Consider the following 23,323-nt stretch of genomic DNA (forward strand, 5'->3'; position numbering starts at 1 on the left):
CCACCACTAGACAGACCACTGATTTCCCAGAGTAGTGGGTGTGTATCAGGTTCAGCAGTGTTGCTGGGAGTTTAAAAACACTGTATATCACATATAATATAACATACAGTATTGGACATTAGACACACTTAACTTACTAGTCCACCTTGGTGTAGAGTGTACAAGTGTTCAGAGAGACTACAACACATCTTATGCACATCCATGCACAGATTGTTTTCTCAGCCCAGCAGTGACATTGAGGTGTTTAAAAACTACAGCACTGTTGTTGCACCTGAAACACACTACCATGCCACTGTCACTCACTGAGCGTAATCCACCACCCAAAGAACATCGGTCATGGGCAGCTGTTCCTAATAAAGTGGCAAATATTTGACTATAATCTGTAAGATCCAAAACATACTAATTATCTCACATCCTTTTCTGAACACTTTAACAGTCCTATAGTCACCATACGGGGAAAGTGGTTTTGCTACGTACAGCATGATTACAAATAGTTTTTCTTCTTAATAGTTTTACACAGTTCAATTTTTTTTTCAAAATCAACAGAAGCTGGATTTCAGAAGATCATATAAACGTTACATATTATGTGGATTGCATCAAATAAATGGCTTGTGTACAGTGTACAGTGATTGCTGTGCTGTACAGTGTACAGTGATTGCTGTGCTGTAGAGGAAACAGAGGCATTCAAAGCACTTGAGTGAGATTGTCTCAGCCCCATCAGGTGAAATAACGGCTGGCTTTAACTCACATTTTCACTTAGAACTCTTAGAGGAAAGGTTTTTTTTTCTATCTTTAGTTCCTTTCATCACTTGATCAGTAAAACACATACAATAAGTACTACTTTCTATTAGTAAAAAGAGATCTATTTTAGTATCCAGTCAAGCATGAACTTACAGCAAAAGAGAAAATATGCAGTTCCCCATTCAAAACAAAGAAACAAAATAAAAAACTTAAGCTCACAGCTGCAAATGGAATATGTCATATGTCTGAATAAAAAAATATATTGTGAAGCCTCTTTCTCGAAAATCTTAACCCCTTTGACTCTAGGAATATTAGAGAATCCCATGTAGAATCCCACATTCAGGACTGCAATCTCTTTCTCCTGTTCCCATTTGTTGATCTGCAATGCAGTGCCAATGTCCCACCATACCTCTCTGTCTTGCCTCCCCTCCCATTCTCTGTCTCTCTCTCTCTCTCTCTCTCTCTCTCTCTCTCTCTGTTGTTGCAGTAGTAAGCCCCCTTAAGTGCTGCAGATGGGAAATCAACCCTGGAGCATCCCAGAGCCATGGCTTTCTGTGTTCTTTGGCTAATGTTACATCTCCCCCTGCAGTGAAGGGAATACACTACAGCTGCAGTTTTTTAAAAAAAATTATTTTCTAAGTGCAAAACACTACCTGAGTGCAGATTTAGTCAGAGTGACTAGTGAAATTGTTAGGGAACTGGTCAATTCTGTCTTCTGTTAAGATCTCTTGAGATGCGGATGGGATTGCAGGCGATTGGAACATTTATTTATTTACAATTCTATCTGTATTTCTATGCATATTGAAAATTTAATAATATTGATGTGATCATATGCAGTGGTAACACGTTTATAATATTTACAAATATTGTAAATAGGAAATTAATGCTCCAGGCCCAAACAGCACAGACCACAATGCTTTTAGTGTAAAATGCGCTTTACACTCTTGAAAATATTAAGTGAAATGCAATAAGTGACCCTCACAGTGCAAACAAGCCTTTAGAAGAAAAGTCTTCATTGTCAGATGAAATACAGAACGGTGAAATTCTTTTTTTCACACATCCAAAATTGTTAGGATGCTGGGCTCAGATGGCTGGGTCAGTTATGATATGGCATCCCTGGGGCAGAGGACCAAAAAGGGGCAGTTTGGTGGTGCTGGGATTTGAATTCATGACCTTCTAATTACTTGCATGTATATTAGAGGTATAATGCAGTATACTATCTGTATTAGTATCTGCTCAGTGCTCTGAATATTCATATCTATATTGGGATTTAAAACTGAAGTGGGCATGGCTTAAACCAGATTTTTTTTAAAAATTTTGCTCATGCAGATATTATTTTTGTTTGCACAAAAACAAATAGTGCACCTCTTATTTGTATTTGCATTCGTTTAGAACACATTATCTATTAATAACATATTCATATTTAGATATATCCCTAATGTCATTTGACCTGTTAGGACTTTCAATAGCTTGAAGCTGGCTGAAGAAAAAAAAAACAAAAAAAAAAAAACCATATAATAAATATTAGTAGCTTACACAGTACTAGTCTGTTTTAAAATGTATAAAGTATGAAGTATGGAGTATAAAGCAGAGGCTTTTCTTTTTACTTGATGTGAAAATCTTAAATGAAGGAAAACTTACAAAATACAAAATATGCAGTAACAAAGTAACTGTACTTTGTCATGCTCACCTCTAAAAGTTACTGTTAAAATGAATGTTAACAGAACATGAACAACTGAAAATACTCATTTTTTTAAATTTTTTTTTTTATTTTATTTTACCCATGTAGCACTTTGGGAGTTTGGCTAACCCCTCTCTGCACTGGCAGAACAGTTGAGCTAGTTTATACTTGTGCCATGTTGGATGTCATAGAAACAGGCAGGGTGAGCAACCTAATTGGTAGAGAGGTTGGGATCATCCGTTGTCGCCCACAGGGAGAAGTGCTGAGTGGACCCTCCTTTTTTAAAGAAACCCCACCCCCTCCCACCCCCACCCACCCCCACCCCTCTGTACCCCATGGACTTCATGGCCTCCTATTATCCAGCAGATTTGTTTTGCCATCCTGGTTGAACTTTCTAGTGAGAGAGTAAAAAACTCCACTAGGATCATACATGTGCTTTAGCAGGAACGCAGGGGGCATAACCTAACAAATGTGTGGAGTCAATTGGTAAGTACTACTTTCCATTTTCTCTTTCTTATACAATGTATTTGCAAATATATGTATATATTGATACATATATATACATATAAGTGACAGAGCAGGAAATACAAAGTTCTGGTACTGAAATGTGGATTCAAATTAGGTGTGAATGCAATCTGAGTGGATGGAATGATCCTGTTTGAGTTGTTGATTGTTAAAAACGTGAAACCATTTTTATGCTTCAGGTGCCACATGAAATGCTGAATGTATTTGTTTCATTTGAAATGATCCTTGTTTTTATTAATCAGCATATGGAGACAGTTTTGTAGTAAGAATATGACACATGATGTCTCCATATAGACCCCTAATTTAGTTTTTAGGTCTAGTTTTTTAGGTCTATGTTTCTGTTAAGCAACTGTTAATAAATGAGCTAATAAATTGCTAATAACTGAAAAGGTAATAAGAAAAAGGAAATCAAAAGTTTTCCTGCTTAGCAGATGGAAGAGATTTCAGGACTTATCATATGGTAATAAGGTTCAGAAATGTTGGGACCAACTTTATGTTCAGATGTTCCAAAAGAGAAGTGATATACAGAGGCAGAGACAACAATATCACTGGGATCTAAAGAATTACAAGTAATATGTTTCTTAAGGATATAAAATTGTTCCTGGCAAATATTTGGGCATCACATTTGGGCAATAGGGGAGGGGGGATGGGGGCATGTGTATATCCTGACCAGGACCTGATCCAAAAAAGGTGTTGACTTGGAGCTCATGAACTGTTAATGTCATTTAGATGGATTTGATGGGATGCCATTATGCACTACTGGTGGGATTTGACTCATTTATGGGAATTAAAAGGAAGTAAAATGGCAGTATATAGTCAAGATATTTCCCCTATCCAACATACACATCCTAGATATCTCCTCAAAGAGTGAAATATTCTACTCAAACTTCCCTGACCTCATCCTGACCCCTTTTCTCATGACAGACCATCTCGTGAAAGGGAGAACCAGGCAAGAAAAAAACATGGCTTCTACACAATGTTGCTCTCACAACATTTACCATCAAGCCTGTGAGGGTCACAACAATGGCTCCAGCAAGGCCGTAGCACATCTAAACATTGCTAGATCTCTCTGGCTAGTTGAACCATGCATGACCAGCAAAAGTTGAACAATTGGAGGTTTTATGTTTTCCTTCCTGTTCAGCAGTCAGAACTTGGTGGAGCTGGGAGAGCAAACACATATAGGAATGTAGGGACATTATTCAGTGTGCTAAACCATCTACAAGACTGCTATTTGCAAAGAATGGGAAAGAGCTTGCGGTCTGAAGGTGTGCTGCTATTCATGATTATTGTTGAGATTATAGACTAAATTTATTGTTATGGTGCTTCGGTGGGGAGTTTTGCTGGTTGAGGTACTGCTCTAATACACATCTTTTTTTCTAGTGGGTCTATTAGGATAGTGCACAACACTGTATGACATGAAGTGTTATTGCAAGGACAATATGCGCAGGCAATTTATTAGTATCATTTTTATAGTGTCAACACAGAATAGCCGGATAAAGAATAATCACAAAAAGTAATACAGGCAGCTCAGGACTGCTGAATTACAGGACAGAAAGACACAGAAAAACAAAAAAGTAGGTAACAAATAATGAGGTGGATTTTACAATGGTTTTAACAAGAAGAAAGAGAACATCTGTGGAAAGACAGTGACCCCAACATGGCGGTCAACCTTTTTTGGGGGGGGGGGGGGGGGGGGGGGGGGGGGGGGGGGGGTTGGTTGATGTGATACGGCCCAATGCAAAGCAGAATTACTGTTACCATCCCAAAGTTGATTATTTTCCTATACCAGCACTCCCTGTCATGTTCCGAAGTGGTTTAGACCTCTAATATCACAGCATTTTACATTTACATTTAATGCTGTGGAACATCCGCAAAATAAGTTAGGTCCTGATTTCACTTAAATTATGAGCTAAAGCGTTGTTCCCTCACCTCTCTCTTGAAATTAATAAGACTCCTGAAGAATTTAGTATCTGTGTTCTCCTTCCAAAAATGCTTAAAACAAACAAACAAAACCCAAAGATCTCAGAGAGAACATTACCATATCAACAATTAGACACATTTATAAAAATTCTATTATGTGCAGTATCTGCCATACAAGTCATTGTGTAAATCGTTACTATAGAAATGATAACATAACATAAAGTGCATATTAATACTGTATACGCCTGTGATTTGTCTTGCAGCTGGAACTACTGTTGGAGCTGCTGTCATAGAATATTAATCAACACCTTCTTCTTGATTAGACACTGCCTTTGTAATATCATTTTTAAAAGCGGATCTTTTGAACAAGCAGGAAACCAGGACAATATGTTTGTCTATAGAATGCATTACATCATATGAGAATCATCTGTTCACCATAATATAAAAAATGATTTCCTGTAGCTTACTGAGCCTATGGCTTCTTAATGTAATTAACTAAATGAATCATACCACTGTAATATATTATCCACATTATAATTATCATCATATATTACAATGGGACATGCAGGGCTGATGAGCTATACTCTCAGGAGCAGCTGGATTTTGCCAGGATATTAAACACTTTAAACTCTTTAAGTCAGAATTGACAACCTAAAGAGGCTGAACTTCATTTGCAATGTATTTTTAGAGCAGAATGTAAATGCATATCCGTTTTAATGATCGGTAAATGTAGCTATTTATTCATATATCCTCTGCAAATAGACTGAAATCATGTTTAATGGCCATAAAGCAAATCCAAAGTTAGAAACACACAGAAAGAGTGCAAATATGTCCTTGATATTTGTATTAATTACAGTAAAAGCATTCGTTATAATTCTTGCATGAGCTGCATTTCAATACAATCCTCAGCCACACCCTAATCTAGCCCATATCAAAACATATCAAACACAGCCATTTTATATATATATATATATATATATATATATATATATATATATATATATATATATATAGTTTAATGTAAATCAGTAATATTCATTTTTGTTCCTGGCAACATGACACACTTGCGATTGGTTCTCTGTTTAAGGTTTCCCAAGGGGGCGCTACTGAGGAGCTGGCTGACCAAGTCTCGACCAAGACTGCTGCTGCTCATTGCCGGCTTGAAGAGGCCTCAAGTCACCCTCATGAGAAGGAAAAGGATGAAGCGCACAAAAGTAGCAAAGGCCACGTAAGCGGTAAATATGGCTATTTGTGCATGTCCGGGTAATCTCTCGCATCAAACCCAGAGCCTCTGTTGTACTGTTGAACATGTGAACATGATTTCTTCAAATGAGACTTGTTTCAGGATCAATATTCCTTTATTGTTCCTGGAACGATGCTTCTTTTAACTTACTGCTAGGTGATACCATTAATGTGCACCATTTACTTCCTCCACTCCTCTCCTGTTTGAGAATTACCTTTGGAACTCAAAGCTACTGTGTAACTGTGTAATCTGTAGAGAATACTGAAACACTGACCATCTTAAGCTGCAGTAGACTGTTTAAGCCCAGACGAGCATGGTTAGAAGTTTATACGCACAGCTAGCTAATGTTAGCTAACCTACCTCAGTAGGATTGTTCGGGGGGGTGAGGTAACATGCTAAAAAAAATCACTGTTTGGTGCGATAAGCGGGATGCACTCATGCATTTTGCATGGATACCAGACAGTACCAGAAGTAAGATTTACCATCAACCAATCTTTATCAACTATATTAATAACATTAATAGATGTATGAAAAATACCTTTATGACACTTCCACTGAAAAAGATGCTGGGAATACAATGGAAATTATATCTTAACTAGTAAAACCAGACAAGGATGTAGGAAGTGGGGGTGCTGAGGGTAATAATAATAATAATAAAAATAATAATAATAATAAAGGTAGTGCATGTCACACATATGCTGCTTGAAATTTCAACACCCCCAATGTAAAATGCCTTCCTGCATCCCTGAAACCAGATCTGCCAGGAAAAACGGATGACTGGTTAATCTTGTTTCTCACCACAGCAGCCGGTAGCCGCTAAAACGTGATTAATTGAAATAAGGGAAGGGCTCATTTGATGGTGACCTTTTAACATCACTATACTGCAACTCCTGCACAAACAACATTACTTAGCATGTATATAATCATCTGTACTGCATGTGTGTTGTGTTAACCACTCATAAATAAGCATTTGGAACTTCAGGTTCAAACCCAAAATCCCCCCCATATAGCTACACCTCTGGGATTGTTGCATCTGAAGGGAATTTTGCATCAGCCGAGTGACCTGTCATTATAAAAAGAAAAAAAAAAAAAGTCTGAATATTACAAATTACCCGGCAACCTGAAACTTCAAAAATACATCTGTTGGCTATAATGATTACATTTTATTAATTTACATTTATATTTATGAACTGGCCCAATTTATTATCAACCAGGCAAGTACATTTCAAGCTGCAATGTATGGAGGAAGTAGCATGCACAAGTTTTACACTGGATTTTCTGGTGTGTATAGTGAAACATCTAGAGAATATGAGTTGTTTCCTGGACAACACTACAAAATGGTTAACACCCAAATAGTGTGACAATGAAATCAGCCATGGCAGCTGTTCCAACTACAAAAAGGTGATTTTGATGCAGCAACATGTTCCTACTTGAAGAAATCACATTCACCAGGTGAATGATGAAGAAGGTCTGAGCAGAACTGTGACACAAACCGTAAACAAGAAGAAATGCTCTTCTGAAATAACTGAATCTAAAAATGTTTTTGGCCAATATTTGGTCCATTGGAAGAAAATTAAATTTTGTCAAAAGACACAATTTGTGATTTTGTTTGTTAGACTGTAGTTTACTGTTTACCTTCAGAGAGGATTCAATGTCTTTTGCTTCTGCTTCTATCCTCCAATAACTAAAGTGGGACTAACAGACAAAAGTGTGTAGTTACAAGGGTAAAGAATCTAAGTCTGGACCCAGTGAAGTATTATGATTGTTTAAAGGGTTAAATAGTGACCTCGTTAACTATGCACATCTAATAAAATGTTTGGGTTTGGCTCTAAAAATGCTGCTTTTTAAATGAGTCAACTCAACTCAACAGCTACACCAAATCTGGTCAGTTCAGCTAACGGGTTTACATTGAGTGACGTCTTGGAACTGAGGTATGTGGATTCCTCTTTTTCAGAATCAGCCTTTTCTGTCATTTTGTAAGACACAGAGCCAGTGTGAATGTTTCTTCAGGAATGACACTGTTATAGGAGGGTCATTTTTCAAGATCTTTCACAACAACATACCTCAATCATATTTTTTTTTGTCACAGAACCAGCAATCGCTTGCCACATTTCAACTGAATCCTTAAGATCAGGCCTGCCTACTGTAGAAATGGAAGAAGCTCAAGACACAGAGGAACTCATTTACCAATCTGTGTCATCTCGACGAACTAAAATCCACAGCAAACCAAAGCGAGGATGGAAAGCAAGGGTTTCACAAAGGTCCAGAGCTCCTGGCTAAAACTTGGACCCATTTTTACCCTATATCCGGCCATCTGTAGATCCCTCCTCTTTAAAAATACACGTTATGGTTAATTATGCTATGCTGGGTGTGACTGTATATTCTTTTACATTGTAGTGACAAATACTTGGTTAAACAGAAATGCTTTCTATTCCTTCACTTCCTGTCAGAGTTTTTGACTTGTTCTGATCGTGTGAGTGAATTTTTTGACGAGAAATATTTATAAAAAGTGCACATGTTCCAGGCAATGACTTGTTACCCAAGACAGATATAGTGTCTTGCACAAGCATTCAGCCCCCTCTTGAACTTTTCCACATTTAGTAGTCTTACAACTTGGAACTGGTTAATTGCGTAACTAATCCTCATTTTCCCCAGTAACTTACTTTTGGTGGACATCCTCCTCTAGGCAGAATCATAGTTGTGCCATATTCTTTCAATTTTTAATAACGGATTTAATGGTGCAGTGTGGCATGTTTGGGATATTTTTTATAACCAAACCCTGATTGACACTTTTCCAGAACTTGGTTTTCCTTTGTTTTCATGATGCTGTTTGTTTAGGTAACTCTGGGGCCTTCCAGAAACAGCAGTCACAACTTTCACATTTTTGTTTGTTAATAATTTTTTAAACTACATTGGAAATTTCACCCCACTTCAGTATTAATTTTCTTGAAGATCCATGATATATCCAACTAAGTCCATGACACTTCCAAGTAGCAACGTCAAAACAAGGAAAAATTCAAGGGAGGTGAATACATATGCAAGGCACTTTGTGGTACTGAAAATAACCATTTGTTCAACTGAACACATTGTCCATTCCACAAAACTGCTTTACAAATCAGTCATGACTAGTTGAACACAGACATCACTATACCAGTAATGACTGATAAGTACCATTTTAATGTGTGACAGTATATGGCACAGCAAGTAGCAGTATTTAACTGGCTCCTGTTACAAAGCTTGGACTTAACCAGAAAGCACTACGAGTATTTAAAAAAAAAAAAAAAAAAAAAAAAAAAAAAAAAAAAAAAAGGAGCTTGCACAGTGTGAAAGATATGGAATGAACTTAGTTATGAAATCACTATTTTCTTATTTGAATTCTGTTTTTTACATTTATATTGTCTTTTATCCTTCCTCTCAGCTACAATAACAGTGGAATCAAATGTTTACTTTCTCTTCTCTCTGCAGACTTTACATACATGTACATACAATTTCCATCAAATAAACAAGGTGACACTTTATATTAAGCTGTCATATTTGTCCTCTGTAAGAATATGTTGTTATAACATAACGACAATTAACGACAAGTAAAACTTCACAAAAACAAAAATAAACAGTTTTAATTGCTTACTGCAAAATAATTTTAGATTTATAAAAGCAAAACATTGCATATCCTAGACTATTGCTCTGAACAGCAATCCTGACTCAATCATTTGCATAGCAAATTAAATGAATTATCTAATAAATTACATTACCACTTAATATAAAGTGTAACCAGAAATCTATTTAAGCCTGCCTGTAAACTGAAAAAGCATGTCTGAGTCAGAAGCTCGGTTTGTTTACTATTTGATTACTGATGTAATGATGAGGCATGTTAATGGATTGTTATTTCTCAGAACCTGTATTAGGTAATTCTGCTTGCACACCATCAACTGTGAGAGTATAATTAACCTGCAAGGTACATGAGGTAAAAGAGTGAGCTGACTGCATGGATGTTTCCCAAAAGCTCTGCAGATTACAGGGCAAACATCAAATTAAACATAATAGTTACGATGATTAACTACTCAATGCTTTTGGAGCTTACTAATTTATCTGGATGTATTTTAAAGCTAAACGATGGTGAGATTTAACTCTGTGGTAATTTAATGCCAGAAAGAAGCGTAAGCTTGTTGTCAGAAAACTTGGTAACCCTTAGTACCTTACTGTACGTTGGGCCTTCATAACATTCATAAGCAATGCATAAATCTCTTTTTTGGAGGATTTATGTAAGGCTTATATCAATATTGATTGTAAAACAGTACTGTTTTAGTGTACAACAGGGGTAAAACAGTCAGTCTGCCTAAAGATGTCTAAAACCTCATTAGATAAGTGTGATTTTTTTCCCACAAAGTCAATTTTACACTTGGATTGAACTCAAGTTGTTGGTTAGGTGTGTATCATAGTGAAATAGACATAAATCTAATGAATTCAGTTTGTAATCAGAAAGCAGGTGTCGGAATGTCCTGCGCCGTGGGTCAGAATAAAATCTTTAAATGCAATTTTCTCTTTTCATTTTGGCTGTAATCAGATTTTAAAATGTTATTATTTCACTTTTGGTTGAGACGCAAAAATGAAACAAATTAACGTTCAGGAAAGCCTATAATTTTCAGAACTCTGTATATAGTGGAAAATGTCAGCATATGATGGGTTTTCCCAGGCCACCATACATATCTCAAAGATTCCATTCACTCTCCCTCTGTTTTAATAGCCTATAATGGTTGTGTGGAATCAAGCTGTGGAATGTATCGTAAATCAATTTAGAAAAGTGTAATGCACTGAAATGTCATTTTCCTAATTAGCTGAAAGTTTAAAAAAGAGATCCAGTTACAGGGTACAGTGGACTAGACCTGCACAGAACCAGCAGGCTGTAGGGAATGTGGAACAGCACAGAGACGGAGGTGGCTTGGAGCAGGAAGAGTTATGTGATATACAGGAGTTTGTCCACTCCAGTCTGCAGTGGTGTTTGTGGTGGTGGTTGTGTTACTTTGCAGTGAGTTTCTGCTGGATGAGTTTGTACTTGTGGAGCTCCTCCTCAGACACAGATGGCTGCAGGATGTCCAGAGCCCGGCTGAAGTCCTCGGCACACAGCGTGAGCGTAGCGTCCTCTGATTCCAGACCTGGGAGATGAAGAGAAAGAAGGAATAAGAGGAGAGAGAGAGAGAGAATGAAACAGAAAAGTGAGGAAAAACGATAAAATGGATGAGGAGCTGAGAAAGAGAAGGACGTTCCACTGCCTGCAGCAAATTGTTATTGATTTTGTTGTATTTTCCATAAACTTGAGCAGCAGACTGAGTTTGAATTGGTTTTTTTGGTTTCTTTCCATTTGGTTTTAACATAAGCAAAGAGGACATTTTTACTCCTTCTGAAGGATATGTCTTAAATGATTGTGTATTTCACAGAAAATGCAGTGAAAACCATATGTACTGTTGTTATGAAAATAAAAAAATGAGTAAAATATCAGGTGAAGATGGGTGTCTCCTTTAATCTTGCTGTAATGTCTCAGCTGATAAGGAGAGGAGGAAATGGAGAGTTGTGACATTTAACATATCCGACATCCTTCTTCTTTTGAGGAACTCCACACGGACGGCATGAACTGGCCCTTGTATCGACCTTTTCATTTAGCTCTATACGACTGGTCAATCTAGAAGGCATTTTCAGGATGTATTTTAGAGAATTAATCCGTTTAGTCCATCAACAAGCAAGCGTTAACTCGGCTAAATGAACAAATTAAAGCTACTGCAATCACATCAGAAATATATAAACACAGTGTGCCTAAGGCAAAATGAAATTAGAAAACGTGTTATTCCTTCTAATGAGTGACGAACTACAGAGGTGAAGGTGTGATTTTTACTGATTTTAAAATAGCTTTAAAGGAATTTAACATGTACACACTGAATACTCTTTATTGCCTGTAATGCATCTTAAATGTTAAAAATCAATAATTAACATAGAACCTTCAGTGATGTGCAAAATCTTCCTCTTAATAGCAGACATCATGGCATCAGAGCAGAGTGCATATAGATCGGCTCCTGTGAGCTGAAGTGGACAGCGCTCCACTATTTCTGACAGGCTGACACTGGGATCCACCTTAAACCTGAGAACGGACAAACACCCAAACACAAACAGCATTCACAAACTTGTCCAAGGGCATATGGGCCACGTATTAAGACTATATACCCCAAGGGTAAAACTTCAAGGGTAATCAGCCATTATTTTCAGTATAAAACAAATCCAAATTTACAATCTGGATAAGTCGCGTGTTATTGCCATAAATTGGCGAGGTTAAAGGAAAAGCAGCAGCTTAATTTTTAAAATGAATTTCAATAAGGTGAGGTCTGTTAGGAGGATTTTGAATGCCTTAAAAATCCTAGCTAATAGATAATGTTGTGATAACTCAGTTTTGAATTTACCTGATTTTACTGTGGAACTCAAAGGTTTTAGAATAATCCTTGTTCAGAAATCAAAATGTAATTCATGGCACTCTGGATTGAAAAACAAAACAAAAACAACAACAACAACAAAAAAAAACACTGACCTGTTTTATTATTATTCATTAGGTGTTTGTGTTGATGCATAAATTGTACCAAATTATGTCTCTTTTTGTGCTTTTGAAAAATTGAAAAGCATTGTTTATTTAAGAGCATTCGTGGATCCATTTAAAATCAGCTCTTTCAATAGGACACAATAAATAAATCAAATTTGTTGGGAAATCATGCTTTCTGGACATAATCTGGACATAAACTGATCTGGACATTAAATGTTTTTAAATCCCTAGTTATAATGCCTTTGTTATTTTGGCACAAATGATCAATTTCTTCCCTGCAAAACTTGCCACTTGTTTTTATGGAAAGTGTGTTTGGCTTGTAACTCTCCTTTCCTAGCTAATTTAAGCAATAATGGTATATTATTAAACTAGGGATTGTATTTTACTCAATATTACATTAGTGTTGTAGAATTCTCAACTCTGATTGGTGAGACGTGTTGATTAATCTTCTATAACAGCACGGTTTAGACAGTAGTGCCAGCTGCAAGGCAAATCCCAGGTTTATATGAATGTGCTTGTTCTAATGTATTACCCTTACTATAGTAACTCCTCATTCACAGGGACTTAGATGGTGGACACTCCGTATAGTCTAATAAACAGATTAAAAACTGTGCTGTTATTTAACAAAATGGGTAATGGGTACACGGGTAATTGTTGCTATTGTGAAGTTGCCTGTGAGAACATTTATTGAACATTTATTGAAGGAGTCTCCAGTATCAGCCCTTCATAGCAGTCAGTAAGTTTTCCAACACCAGAAAGTCTTCAGGACAAAGGATTTGTTTTTTTTCCGTTTCTTAGTAACATGACAAGGTGTGTTTTTCTTATTAACTTCAAGAGAGAAAATGACTGTTTATAGCTAAGTGATAACGTTTTTTGGATGTTCAGTAATTTTAAATGTAACTTTAAATGAATTAAAAAAAACTGTTGTATCATTCATTAATTAAATAAAAATGAAATCTTTGGTAAATTGCTGTGGTATAACAAGAATAAAATATTTCGGAATGTGCTCTTATTAGAAAATAATCAACTTCAGGATGGTAAAGTAACTCCGCTTTGGGCTGGGTGACATCATGTGACCCTGTCGTTATTCCTTTATAATCTTCCATCCATCCATCCATCCTCTGTACCTCTTATCCTTCACAGGGTCACAGGGTCCTCCAGGGTAATCTGGAGCCTATCCCAGGGAACTCGGGGCACAAGGCGGGGGACACCCTGGACGGGGTGCCAACCCATCACAGGGCACAATCACACACACACACTCACGCACCTATTCACACACTACGGACAGTTTGGAAATGCCAATTAGTCTACAACGCATGTCTTTGGACTGTGGGAGAAAACTGGAGTACCCAGAGGAAACCCCCGAAGCACAGACGCAGGGCAGGGACGGGATTTGAACCTCCAACCCTGGAGATGCGAGGGAACAGTGCTAACCACTAAGCCGCCGTGCCATCCCTTTATAATCTCATTAAAACTTATTCCAATTCCATAACATATAACCTTATTCCTTATTTATATAGACCATGTATAATGCAAAATCAAGCTGGTACCATTTTCTAACTTGAACATAACTCCAGAAATTGCATTTTTAAGACTTGTATGACTCAAAGTGTGACTCACTTTCGTAATATAGCCTTGAGCACTTGCAGCTGTGATTCTTTGTCTTCATTAATGCCAACATACACTAGTTTATCAAATCTATAACAGAAAGAATAAAGCACAGGCTCAATATGTGACCAGAATCACAAATCAGAAATATGGAAACACGTGTAAGGACCTGTTACAGAAGCTTGGTCAGTTTTTACCTGCCGGGCCTGAGCAGCGACTGGTCGAGTAAGTCTGGCCGATTGGTTGCTCCAATCACGAAGACATCACTAGATGAATGCAGGCCATCAAGCTCAGCTAGGAGCTGTGACACAACCCTACCAGCATAGCAGACAGTCAGAAAGCACAACATGTCATTCCAGCCCTCTGTGGAAATGGATCAACTCTGACACTTTTCATTAAAATCCATCAGCTCAGACTGGATTACTTTCTACAACCCTGTGGCCATCATGCAAATCATGTAAATGATCTTCTTAGTAAAGCATTCATTAAACTTTTAATCCTGAAGCCAGATTTTAATAAAGATGCTTTGTGACAATACCTGCTGTAATAAGCCATATGAATATAATTGACCTAACTTAATCTATTTAGTGGAAATGTTCTGGAGGGTGTGTTTTGTTTGGTGCATTAGTGTGATGCTCTTTATGAAACAGACCTGTCCATCACCCCTCCTGAGTCTCCGCTGCGACCTCGGTTAGGAGCCAAAGAGTCCAATTCATCGAAGAAGATAATACAGGGAGCTGCAGTCCTAGCTTTGCAAAACACTTACAAAGACATTGAGGAGAAAAAAAGTGTTTTACATTTTCTTCCCTTCTAATTTAAATTTCTTTTCAATGCATGATTAATGATTCTGTTAAAAGTTCATCATGTGAGACGCAAAGCAAACTCTCATTCCCTCGAGATTAAATTTAATTTAGGGGAAGTTTGTAATTTCTAGAGCCCTCTGCTGTCTGCAAGGTGAACTGCAATTGCAATGAAAACACAGACAAGCCCCTTCTCTCTCATTCTAACTGATCCCAATCCCTCTGTTAAAACTACATACAAGTAGTGAGTTCCCTTTCAAGGACAAAGATGAAACTAATTTCAGGGCCAGAAAAGTCTAAATGGAAGTCTGAAATTTATAAACAAACTAACTCAATCAACTTTTTTTTAAATTATGTGATTATTAAATGTCTAGAACAACCTTCAAATATTACAAACTGCACCTTTAAACATACTTAACTAAGGTAGTCAGAAAACATTTGTAATTGATTCTCACCCTCTCTGACGTTTTCCTCGCTCTGACCAACGTACATGTTAATGAGCTCTGGACCTTTGACACTGGAATCAAAAGCAATCTGGGTTAAGTGAGGTCCTGAAACCCCAAAGATGTTGTAGCAGGGAAAACTGTTAACTGCACAGCAACCAATAATGAGACAGAGTGGTCTAACACATACACACTCAGAAGGAAAATCCCCACCTAAGGAAGGTCATAGAGCACTCAGTGGCCACAGCTTTGGCCAGCAGAGTCTTGCCGGTGCCTGGAGGCCCATAGAGCAGCAGGCCAGAGCGTCTCAGGCCCAGTGAGAGCAGCTCCGGATGCTCCAGAGGGAGCTGGATGGTGTCCAGGATCTCCTTCTTGACCTGCTGCAGACCACCCACATCCTGCCACTTCACTGATGGGATCTGCCAGTTACAAAAGGGAAATATTAACTTCTGATTATAAATCTAGAGAGTATAAATACAATACTTCGTTTTGTCACCCAATCCCCAAAACATCTTGTTTTTTTATTCCATACTTAATTTTCAAGGATACTTTATTGTTCCTATAGTAACAACTTACACATGGACTTGCAAGAACACAGCACATAAGCAAATAATAATAATAAATAAATAAATAAATAAATAAATGCATTAAAAAGCAAATTGTTGATCTGGTGATAAATTGATCGTTAGGTAAAAGGTTAGGTAATTGATGGTTAGGTAAAAGTCAGAGATAAAGCTGTTTTTCAAGTTTTCAGACATGGGAAAGTCTTCAGGACAGAGGGCTTTGCACTTTGCGCAGTTACTCTAACATCACAAGCGTTTGTCTTAATTTCAACAGAGAGAAAAAGAGAGGCTAATGACAGGATGACTGTTTATAGCTGCTATGAGTTGTAAGTTATAACAGGAACAAAGTTATTTTGTGGACATTCCACAGTATTAAATGTAACTCTAAAAGTAGAAAGTACTATGTGCTGTTCTTTAATAAATCTGTTAGTGTTTGCTGTGGTATAAGAGCAATGTTCCTTACTTATACAGCATATCAGTGGAAATGCAGCGTTTCAACAGAATAGTTATATCTTAAAATGTCCTAAAATTTTGCCCAAGAAAGCTAACACCATTATTGCCTATGTACGAAAAATAGATAAAGTTTTCTGCTCAAACAAATTCATTGTGTAATACTCCTACAATGTTAGAAACTTGTTATAATAATACTAAGAATCAGCCTAAAACTAACCCGGATAATCAGCAGTGCTAAAACAGCTAAATGATCAAGGGTCAAAATAACCTACAGCAGACCTGAGTTGAACATTTCCCTAGTGCTCTTGCTGATATTGAGACCAACCTTTGGTGCGCCGATCGCCTGTGAGTGGGCCTCCTGCAGAGCCTCCAGTGCTGTGGTGAAGTCAGCACCCGTAATGGTCACACCAAACACACACAGGTCCTCCTCTTCCTGAGCACTAGCCCCATGTGGATAACTACACGACAAATCGGACAGGTTTTGACATGAACAAAATGTCTCCACCTCGATCAGTGGGACTGGACTTGACAATATTTTTATTACAACCTGCCCCTCAAAGATTTAAAGAAAGTCCATTGAGCCATCTGTACTGAATATGAATTAATATTTGGTGACATGTCAAATTTAAACTTTAAATCTACATCAGTCCGTTTCAGTCAGATTTTAAAAAAGTATGTTACTCTGATAATCCCAACTATAATGATGCACTAAGGGTCAACAATGATGCATATGCATATAATGTTTTTTCATATAGCATGATGTTACGTACTATGTGCAGGGCAGTGTCTAAACCTTTGAAGGCCACAAGCAAAATCCTAAATGCTTAGCTGTAAAATGTGTTCGAAACATATAAATACACATATAAATAAAAGATGCATTACTCAAACTAGAAGAAAGATCATGATTAAGAACACGGACCTGTGGAGCTGCTTGATGCATTTACAGCATTCTTTCCTTTATCCTTAGTAACTGCCTGGGCAGGACTGCGGTTGTTTAAATTAGGCTACTAGTTTATTTATATTTTGGGAAATAACAACTTTGGGAACTAAAGTTGTGAGAAGATATCCCAGACAGGTACAAACAAAAATAATACCTGTGTAAGAGGAATTAAAAAGTCCATGCATGAGCTTGTATCTGATGTTGAGGATCTGTCAGAGCCAGGATTCACAGACCACACTGACCGTGCTGGCATTTCTACTTTTTTGTTTTGTTTTGTTTCTGGGGGCATTGTGGTAGGGTTCTTATTAAAATAATAAAAAAAAAAAAAAAAAAAACTTCTAGCTTAGGCCTGTATTTCGGTTTAAATTTAAATACAGATAGTGATACACATATACAAATACATATACAAAGTAAAATTGTAGCAACATACAAAAAAAACCCACAAACAACTCACTAAGTCTTCAGCAGGCGCCGGTGAGCTGCTTTTCCAGCCCCGGTGAGTAGTGCGCAGAAATCTCCCAAAATGAAACCCTATAGATTGAACCAGATCTTCAATGAGGCTGCAAAGAAATCAAAACTGACCCCAATCTTTAATAAGACACAATAAGTTTACAGACAGCCTTACTTAATAGATGGCTGAACTAAAGATGACCTCACCGCTGTCTGTTTAGCGATCTTGGCCAGACTGACATCTTTCCCTAGAGGGAGGTCTTGACTGAGGCTGGCTAGCATGGCTTTCCTCTGCTCCTCTGTGGGACTCTCTATCACCACCTGGTGCACAAAGGCTGGCATCACGTCTGAGGACAAATCCCGCTGGCCACGCACACAGCCAACCACGATTACACTGCAATAAGAGAGGAAAGTACATTTCTCATCCGGTTTTATTTTCAAAATCAATGGCACATTCTCAAATCGGTTCAACCAATGCATTAATTGTTTGTGTTCTGTCTCAGTTTAAAGTCAAAGCCAAAGTCTTGCAAAAGTTTCAAATATTTGCATGTTACTTACCTTGCGTGGGCATGAGCTATGAGCTGGTAGAGTGCAGAGGCTACCCTGGAGTCTGTTTCAGTGCTGTCTCGTCGCTGGCCGAGTAACTGCAGGTTCCTCAGCAGAAGCACACAGGGGTGATGGAGCTCGGCTCTGTGGAAGGCAGCCTTCATCTTGGACTCGCAGGCAGCTGCAGTGTCTCCACACAGGGTCACACAGTCTACCTGTGAAAAACACACAGCAGTTAAGCTCACCCTTAACTTTAGAAAACATGCTTTTTGTTAATAAAGCCTTTCAGGGAATTTCATATGACTGAGCAGATTGGTCACTCAGTGAAAACTGTCAGTTGAGTAGATTTGTCTATGAAACAGGGAGCCAATCAGCTTCATCGGTTATCACACAGGTGAGTGTCACTGCTTTACAAAACATAAGTTCCAATCATGTTCCAATGTGCAAATACAGCCAAACATTACACATGTCTATCCTCTTCCCCAGTAAACCGATGTTTCACTGCCTGTATTTGCATTTTGGAACATGATTGGAGCTTATATTTTATGACAGAATGTATTAATTTTTTGTTATTCATTCTTCTATGAAAGACAGGGCTAACAAATTCATTGGATAACACGTGACAGGTAAGTGTCATAATTATATAAGACCCAACTATATTCCAATATTCAAATACAGGTCAGGAAACACCGGTTTACCAGGGTAGACACGTGTAAGAACGGCAGCGTATATTTCTTAATATTAATAATAATATTTAGAAATATTCATTAGCTAATAGCCTTTTCAACTAATGGAGAAACATTTTTAAAGTCATGCTGAATAGCTGTCTCCTCTAAAATCAACCAGTCAACATGTAGGTGGTTTAAACCTGCTTTTAATGAAAGTTATGGAACCAGAAGGAAAAATGAATGATTGCAGTTAAATCTGTGTTTGTGTTTTTAAAAGTGTCCTGGGAGAAAAGAGCTCTTCAGTAGGTAAGGAGCTGGAAGAGCAAGTGGATGATTGCTGAAGAAGGACATTATCCAGAGATCATTTGCTTTGAGTTTTGCATTTGAGAAGCAAACCTGGAATTTATTTTCTGCTTTACAGCAGGACCCACACATTTCATTCTGAATTTGAGTTATCACTGGTGCTATCTAGAGAGCTGTATGTATCATCCCAAATCATATACTAGCATATGTGGAAAATAATATGACACCAGCTGTTATTTTATATACTTGATTAGCTTTCTGCTCAGACTGACAGTATGCGGTTTGGGAGACACCCGGTTTGTTGGCGGTACTGTACATTGACTGGCCTCTCACAGTAAGTTATTCACATGCCTCTTATGTGACTTTGATAAAGTCAGTGATTTTGAATGGTGTATAAACAAAAGGTGAGTTTTTCTTATCACTGAACTGAAGAAACTGCAGTAGGCATGGAGTTCACATTTTCTCACTACTGCAACTTCTTATAGTCTAATAACTACCAAAAACAGGAAAAAATATAAGAGTTTAAAAGAAGTGAACAGAGACCTTTAGCAGGTGTAGATGAAGCCTCCGACAAACCGCCTTGATCGCTGTGACCTTCCCACATCCATCTGGACCCATGAAGAGAACAGAGCAGGCTCGCCTCAAACTTGCACACCTTTCACATAAAAGGAAAAAGCCAAAGAGTCACTAAAATTAATAACGAACTTTTTTATTCATTGTTAATATATTGTTAAAGTAATTGTTTAAATGTAAAATAACATTAAAGAGAACACATAATTTCTCTTTTATAGTACTTTTATAATATACTATACTATAGTATACTATTTTATAGTATACTGACCTCTCAGTGACGTGTGGCTGGATGATGGAGACCAATTTCTCGACGATGCCAGAGAGTCCTGGAGGCAAGAGACTCGTCCAGAATGATGAACCCGCCTCTGAGATGGAGCATGGTACCAGACTATTGGTGGAACCTCTCTGAGGAAAAAACAATCAGAGTTTAGGCAAATCACTTTAACTAGAGTGCACAAGTTGGTAAATTTTAAATAAGGAAGAATTCAAGATCATAGCAAGCAGCAACATGACCATGAACATCATTTATAGGTAACTTTACACAGACACATTTTTGTTAGCACCACATTTTTGAAGAAGAACAACAAATGATGCTAAAGTTACATCTATTTTCAGGGCTCCATGTGGGAATCACAACTCATGTTTAATAGATTTTTATTTCAAATACTAATAGTATTAATAGACTGCACTGTAGAAGGTAATAAGGTAAAATTTCAACTTAAGAAGCTTTTTTTTTTTTTTTTTTAATTAAACACTAATATGTAGCTGTATGTGACTGAATCATGACTGTAAATAAATTCACAATCTAATAATATGATCATATCATTATGGCAGACACAAATGTCTTCTGCTAGAAACTTTTATATAAATTCTTAATTGTGTAACAGATGTCACACTGAAAAACTAATCCCGTCTGAATAAGTTCATACTGCGTGAACTTATTCAGACGGGATTAGTTCATGCAGTATGAACTTATTCAGACGGGATTAGTTCATGCAGTATGAACTTATTCAGACGGGATTAGTTCATACTGCATGAAACATACAGTCAATTAGGAGTAACTTTGCCTGGTACTGTATATATACATGTCATGAATGTTGCTATGTTTTCTCCCAGGACTGATGTAGTGAAGCTTGGCCTCACCATATACAGAGAGGTGTAGTCTGTATGAGCAAGATATGATCCGACTTCTGCGTCATCCTCAGAAAAGCCAGACACCTGCTTCACTTTAAAATACAAGACTGGCCATCTGCAGAAAAAGCCACATGGTTAAAGAAAGGATACATGGATATAGCAAAGACGTGATGTCTGATTAGTGAAGTTGAAAAGCAAACCAAGTGCAATGAAATCATACACAGAAATCCACAAACTTATAATCTGCATTCAATTGAGAATTGCACACCTTGTGATTCCATCAGAGCTGCTTTCCATAAAATCAGGATGACCTTGTGTTGGAATGCCCAGTATGCTTCCCTGCTGGACCAGTCTTAAAAATACAAGAGAGTTACTAAGTAATTTAGTAGGAAATGTTCAAGATACAAGGTAAACACTTCACTTCAACGATAAAAAGTCCTCAGACCTACCGAGGTGTGCTGAAGTGCTTAAAGAGAACATTGTCAAAGGGCCCATGGGAGTCATAATCTGGAGACGTAACTGCTTCAATGTGTAGTTCTTTGGCATGTGGAGGTGCAGCAGAACAACATATACTTGCAGATAGTTTGTGTCCTGGCTGTAATGGTGCCTTGTTCCACCTCTGGGGAACAAATAGTTAAGTTTAATTATGGACATGTCACTAAATAGTTTATTTATCAAAACATATAATTACTCACCTTTATTTTGAGACTTTTACTTCCAACCGGTGCTGCTTCTCCATTGGATAAGTTAAACCACAGAACAGGTGAGATGAAACCTGCAGTATCGCTAACATCCATGTCTGAAGACTTAATGAAAGCCACGATTTTAGCCAGCTGACTATCTGCTTTGGCCTTAGTCACAGCCTTTGTGCCACTTTCGTTGTCTGGAGGACTTTGTGCCCCTTCTGCTCCCGAACATCTTTTTACCTTTCCCAACGCAGCCATGACCCATTCACCGTTAAACAACCCTAGCTTCAATAACAGGTTTTTGCTCACAAAAATGGAGCTGTCCATGTCCACTTCTGTGTTCTTCCCTATTTTCCTTCCAAATTTTGCCAAGGTGCAAAGCTTGGCACTGTCACAGGTGACCTGCACATCCAGCCTGCACTCAAGGGCTTGAAGAAGCTCAGTGAATCCAGAGCTGAACAAAAGTCGGTTGCTCAATAAGGAGCTCCCGGGGCCAAGATTGTTTGCGTAGTGGGCGAAATCAGAGACAAACAAGGACACGCTGGACAGTCTATGGGTTATACTGCTGTCAGCAGAGTCCAAAGCACCATGGCTATGCAGAAGGTCTCTGCAATCAGAGACTACAACAGTAGTGTTTACAGTGATCATACCCTGGGTAAGAGGTGTGCAATCCAGCACGACCAAATCAGAGAGATACTGATGCACCAGAGTGGCATTATCACCAAGCAGAGGATGGTGTGGTAAAATCAGAGTGTCACCTCTCCTCACCAACACAGTCTGCCCAGGACATGATGCCAAAACTAGCAGAAAACTGGAGAATTCTTCTGAAGATGCCCATCTGAAACTCTGCTTCGTCCGAGCACCAATTACTATCTTATCCAAAGGCAGAAGCTGTAGGATACGCGCGATTCCTGGCTTTTCTTCCTGAAAACTGTAGTGACTTAGAAAAGTTTTAGACACATAAATTGCCAGAGTGCTGGTGTGACTATGGACCGTGCAGTCAGGGAGCTCCTCAGCTGTTATGTGGGCGCAAACTAAAACTGCCGACTTTGTGAACAACTGAGGCTCCTGACAGGATAATAACAGCACGCATGAGGTTTCAGTGCAGTTAGAAAACAGCTGAGTTAACTGTGACTTACAGACGACTGCTTGCAAGGGGTGCAAATCGGGTGGAAACTGGTCGAGGCAAACAAACTTCATGGGCGCCGCCATCTTGACGCTTTGCGCATGCGCTGTGCGATGATACGCGTCGCCCAGTTTCAGTGACAAAAGCAGTAGTGATTCAGAAAACAGCCAAAACTCAAAATCTGCCAAACCCTACTGTAAATTCAAAAATCATGACAAATTGTCAACTCTATTGTAATCTTTGCAAGGTAACATTGTAAACTAATTACAATGGATTTTTAATAAGGCTTAAAAATAGTCTTAAAACCACATGGTTCTCTAAGTAGTTACTTCACTAATGT

The 23,323-nt window shown here is 38.0% G+C and overlaps 1 protein-coding gene and 1 long non-coding RNA gene across 2 annotated transcripts; one reads left to right on the top strand and one right to left on the bottom strand.

The window, feature by feature from the left end:
• Window positions 1-2,774: 2,774 nt before the first annotated feature.
• LOC113535983 (uncharacterized) lies at window positions 2,775-8,549 on the top strand. The gene is made up of 3 exons (XR_003403652.3): window positions 2,775-2,908; window positions 5,955-6,102; window positions 8,200-8,549. It is a non-coding gene; the product is annotated as an uncharacterized LOC113535983 (long non-coding RNA).
• Window positions 8,550-9,267: 718 nt separating this feature from the next.
• On the bottom strand, window positions 9,268-23,076 carry pex6 (peroxisomal biogenesis factor 6). Its single transcript, XM_053238333.1, has 17 exons — window positions 21,867-23,076; window positions 21,621-21,790; window positions 21,440-21,523; window positions 21,181-21,286; window positions 20,306-20,442; window positions 20,008-20,119; window positions 18,506-18,708; window positions 18,155-18,341; window positions 17,952-18,028; window positions 16,883-17,015; window positions 15,755-15,960; window positions 15,554-15,615; window positions 14,951-15,059; window positions 14,496-14,612; window positions 14,311-14,388; window positions 12,101-12,240; window positions 9,268-11,263 (listed from the first exon to the last, which is right to left on the bottom strand). Exons 1-17 carry the CDS (start codon window positions 23,067-23,069, stop codon window positions 11,127-11,129), a joined length of 3,261 nt encoding a protein of 1,086 aa, XP_053094308.1. The 5' UTR covers window positions 23,070-23,076; the 3' UTR covers window positions 9,268-11,126.
• Between the last annotated feature and the right edge of the window lie 247 nt (window positions 23,077-23,323).

The sequence above is a fragment of the Pangasianodon hypophthalmus genome, chromosome 11 (genome assembly GCF_027358585.1).
Source record: "Pangasianodon hypophthalmus isolate fPanHyp1 chromosome 11, fPanHyp1.pri, whole genome shotgun sequence".
NCBI lineage: Eukaryota > Metazoa > Chordata > Actinopteri > Siluriformes > Pangasiidae > Pangasianodon > Pangasianodon hypophthalmus.